General features: G+C 32.7%; 1 protein-coding gene across 1 annotated transcript in view; it reads right to left on the reverse strand.

The window, feature by feature from the left end:
• Positions 1-1,278: 1,278 nt before the first annotated feature.
• Positions 1,279-5,256, reverse strand: part of LOC140918820 (uncharacterized) — a 7,700-nt gene continuing 3,722 nt past the window's right edge. The window contains exons 2-3 of the mRNA XM_073363619.1: positions 1,542-1,842; positions 1,279-1,435 (exon numbers count right to left, since the gene is read on the reverse strand). Of these exons, the coding sequence (XP_073219720.1) occupies positions 1,279-1,435; positions 1,542-1,840 (456 nt within the window). The 5' untranslated portion in view covers positions 1,841-1,842. The remainder of the gene's footprint in view (positions 1,436-1,541; positions 1,843-5,256) is intronic.

Below are 5,256 nucleotides of genomic sequence, written 5' to 3' on the forward strand. Positions count from 1 at the left end.
TGCTGTTGCTGGAAGGCAGAGTTCGGAGGATCCTGGTGTTGCTGTTGGAAATTTGGAGGCGGTTGCTGCTGCTGGGAGTATTGAGAGTAATTTTGTTGCTGCTGGAATAGTGGTTGTTGAGGCAAGTATTGAGGCCGAGGCGGGAACTGCTGATGAAACACAGGAGGAAATGAAAATTGTTGTTGTTGAAATTGTTGTTGTTGCTGCTGAAACTGCTGCTGCTGCTCTTGAAACTTTTGTTTCCACTCCTCATTCAATTTATCAATTGCGGCTTGTATCAGCTGTTGTGTCTTTTCTTCTTGCTCCCTTGCCCATTGCTTCTTTAACTGGTCAAGATCATTATCTATCGACGGACGATGAGATCGATCCGTACTAGCATAAGAAGAAGACGTCTCAGTCTGAATATAGCCGGTTGGACCTTTCTTAAAGGTTGATGATAAACTACCGGCACCCAGCACACGCCCTTTGTACTTGCCACCACTGATGTGCATAAAACTTGCGGTCTCATATTGTTTCCGCTGCACTGGACCAGCTCGCTGAGCAGGAGGAAGAGTAGCTTGATGATCATCCCATTCTTTCATGATTTGTTGAAGTTGTTCCTATATTAAAAATAAAAAAATAAAATAGTTAATAATTAATATATAATAATTTATAGGTCTAATTAATATATAACAATTAATATATAATAATTACCTGAATATTTTTTGATAATTCATCAGTATACTCATTTGTTTCAGGATTAACATGAAGATAGCGATGTATCTCAGCCTGAGTGACCTCCCTTCCAAGTTGCTTTTCCTAAAATATTAAATTAATGTCAAGTTTATAAGTTGGTGAAATGTGATGATTAATTGAATATAAATTAATAGATATATATTATAAATAATAATAAATTACCATATAATATTTAATTTCTCCAGCAGACATGGAACCTCCCTTATGAGTACTGGTACCCCTCTCAGATGCTCTATTAGTCTTTGCTTTTTCTCTCTTCTGTTTGTAAGCATCTGTGTTCCATTTCCTCCACAAAGCAGTCCAAACATTTTCACCAATCCAATTAGGCCGTTTTTCCTCCCCCTTATTACGTGCGTAAGCCAACATAGATGAGAGACGCTTTGAAAAGCGATGGTCAAATGAAGCCAAAACTGCGGCATCATGCTCTCTTTTCCAAGTGCATTTGGTCTGTTGTTTGTTGAAATTTAAAAAATATTAAAAATATAATTAGTAATTCAGTAAATTAATCAAATGTATAAATAAATAGTAATTAAATAAATTAATCTAATGACTTACTTTGAAACAATGTAAAAACTGATCAACTTCCCTAATTTGAGGTGTCTTATCCTCTTTTATCTCACCCCAAGACAACCATGGTTTTTTATATTTCTCTTGTATGACTTCAGCAATTGCCTTTGCAGATGATTTAAAAGGAAGATATCTTCAAAGTTTATATGCAAATTAAATATAAAAATAAATTAATAAAATTAATAATGTATTTACATTGCAATAATAATGAAATATTTAATCAATCATAGTTTACATACCCATCTCCTTCTGGAATGATGACAATGCGGTTGTAGCAATCAACACATCCGGGATCCATTATTTCGTCTAAGGTATAAGGCTCTACTGGGACCTCCGGATATAGAGGAATAGCTCCACCACTAGTACCAATGGACGGCATCGGCATGAGAGATGGGTCATTAACAACACGTTTAGCAACTTTTTTCTTACCACGTGATGTTTTGGATATTCCTCGTATTGCCGCCGTTCCTGTTCCTCCCGATCCATCCGAACCTCCTGATCCTCCTGCAGATCCTCCTACTCCCGACACTGAAGCCATGTCTATATATATATATATCCATATCCATACATATATATAATATAATATATGTGTGTATACAATTAACATAAGATTAATTAATAATGAAGTATACATAAATAAATTATAACACTGACATAAATAAAGAAATATATATAAAATATAAAAATATATATATAAGGTGTCGTTCATTTCAATTACAATATATAATATTATAGATATAGAAACACACATATATATATAATTAATTAATTGTCTTCGTCTTCGTCTTCGTCATCATCGTCGTCGTCATTTGATGAGTGAATTAAGTCATTGCCTTCATCATTCTCTAATTCATCTATTTCTTGTTCATCAACTTCTTCTCCAATGTGTGACTCATGACAAAGTTGACTAATAGTCTCATCTCCAATCACATGATCCAAATTTGACATTTCATCCATTTGAAATGCAACTTCTTCATTTTGACCTGCTTCAACTTCTTCGATTCCACTCGTTGGTCTTGTTTTGATTGCAGCACACCAACCTTGTTTGCTTCTGACAGTTGATGGATAAGGAACATAATAGACTTGTCTTACATTATGGGCCAGGGCAAATGGATCAAACCGTGGATATTTTTTGCTCATACGAATGTCTACAGTATTGGATATCAAATTTATTTTAGTTCCTCTGCTAGATGGATCAAACCACTTACAGTAAAACAACACCACTTTTTTCGCATAATCTAGGAACGTGTAGTCAATTTCGTAAATATGCTCAATTATGCCATAGAAATCTTCTACTACACCACTATCAGAGACACTTTTCATACAAACTCCACTATTAATTGTTTCTTTTCCTTCAGTCCAAGATTCGGTGTGAAATTTGTATCCATTGACGTAATAGGTGTGCCATTCTTTGAAACTTCTACTCGGGCCCATAGATAAGTGCCTTAAGTGGATGTTGATAGGAGTTTGTTCTTCGAGATGCACTTGTTGTTGAAACCATAATGGGAAATTTGAATGTATATCATCAGATGATTGTCCCGTATTTAAAAATGCCCTGATCGATGACCATATATATGGTGAATATCAATTTAATCATATAATTAAATATAATTAATATGAAGAGAAATTTGAAACGTACTCAATGTATGTTTTAACTTCAGTCCAGTTAATCAAAACGTGAACATGTGCCGCATTAAATACTTTGTCGCTTGGCCAGAAAATCGGAAAATCCCTACCAGCATGATGACCAGACAAGCAAAAAACTGATAAAGCATGTGGATGACGTATAACACTATCAGTAGCGTTTCTTCCGTTAACTGGTGACAACGTTTCGTTGTTGAAATAATGAGAACAAAAGTGTGTTGTTTCACGGTGAAGGTAAGATGAACAAATTGAGCCCTCAACTCTAGCTTTGTTTTTCACCGACCGTTTTGAATAACCCATGAACCTATAATATACAAAGAGATGTACAATAAGCTCCATGTATATATAAGTTGAAGTATATTGAAAATCAAGTATATGTATATATATATCACCTTTCAAATGGATACATCCATCTATACTGAACTGGTCCACCATGCCTAGCTTCACTTGCAAGATGCACTGAGAGATGTTCCATGGAATCAAAAAACCCAGGAAGAAATACTTTCTCCAACTTACATAGAATGATCGGAATGTCATTTTCCATCTTGATGAGATCTTTATCATAGAGTGTTGAAGAACACAAATTCTTGAAAGAATGACTCACTTCAATAAGTAGGCTCAATACATTTGTCGGTAAAGCACTAAAGACAATAGGAAGTAAACATTCTAAATGTAACACCCTTTTTTTTTTAATTAATTAATTTAAAATCATTAGTTTTGTTAATCCTTTTATTAATTTAGTGTGACGATAGTAAGATAATTATTCTTTGAATGTTTAATTTTTTGATAAAGTATTTTCATATTAAATAATTTATTATTGAGATTTTTATTATTGACTAATTAAAACTCGTAGAAATATTTGTCTTAGAGTGAACAATGACCAAGCCAATTTTGAAAAAGTCAAAATTTAATCACTCACACTACTATTTTTATAACTATATTTTATAAAATTTAGTTTATATTGTGTCCATTCAAATGTGTAACTAGCAAGAATAAATACATGAATGCCAATTAATTCTTAACGGTTGGTCATTGAATGGCATTATTGCAATTTAATTCCTTATTCATGTGTGCAATTAAACTCAATGAAGAGAATTATTCATTCTCTCTGATCAGCTTTATGCCTCCTTTATTAGTCACATACACCTCTCCTTCTTAGGACACGATTAAAACTTACAGTAGAGGAAAATAAGTCATAATCACTCACACGCATTACAAACACCACATTTATCTCAAATATTTTCTAAGCCACTCAAACAACCATCCTTACATTCCCTAGTTTTTTTATCGGAGCTATAAACTTTTATTCACCTTGGTGAGACTTTCGAGGACTATATAGTGGTACGTGGAAGGAAAGCGTCCAAGGTAAGGGCTTTTTCCCCATGCAGAGTTAGGTTAGATATTAAATTAGTGATTCGTAAGATATTGATATGATGTCTGGATGTATTAAAAGAAAAATGTCGATTTTATTTTCGTCGTAAAGAAATTAACTATCATGCTTTGATGGTTTCTTTTGAGTAATATCTCTATTTTGATGAAATTAATTATAGAATTATATTTTATTACCATACCTTCATCAATATGTTTGTTGTGAAAACGTTCAATGCCATACATGTTTTAGAGTACTTAATTATAAAGTTATAATTTTTATAATGATGTAGTCATTAACATGTTTATTATGATGTATTTAATTTTAATCCTTGATTCTTGAGTATTTAAATTTTAAAACTTGACTTTTATGAACAATATACGTGTTTTGATGAAATTGATGAAAAGTTTATTTTTCATTTACCAATATGAGGAAATTGATTTTTGAATGCATTAATGAATAGTTTTCTTTGTGGTTGCCTAAGTGGCTAGTGATTTGTACATTTCGAACATCATTATCATTGTCATGACATACCATATGCATCTTTGTGGACGCCTTAGTGGGTGGTTTAATTTTCCCCATTGGTATGGGTGACTTCTGTGTGGACGCCTTAGTGGCTGGCTATATCCGGATCATGTATGTTTAGGACATGCATAATTTGCATACATTTTATTGCCATTAATATTTTTATATAATTATTTATTCTAAGGTGAGTTACTACTTGTTGTTTAGATATATTTTATAATTTTTGGTACACCTTATGAATTATAAAAATCATTTTCTCTAAATCTTTTATTACAAAAGGGTGACTTCTATGTGGACGCCTTAGTGGCTAGCTATATCCGGATCATATATGTTGAAGACATGCATAAATTGCATATATTTTATTGTCATTGTTATTTTTATATAATTATTTGTTCTAAGGTGAGTTACTACTTGTT

The sequence above is a fragment of the Cicer arietinum genome, chromosome 7, assembly GCF_000331145.2.
Source record: "Cicer arietinum cultivar CDC Frontier isolate Library 1 chromosome 7, Cicar.CDCFrontier_v2.0, whole genome shotgun sequence".
In the NCBI taxonomy this organism is placed as follows: Eukaryota; Viridiplantae; Streptophyta; class Magnoliopsida; order Fabales; family Fabaceae; genus Cicer; species Cicer arietinum.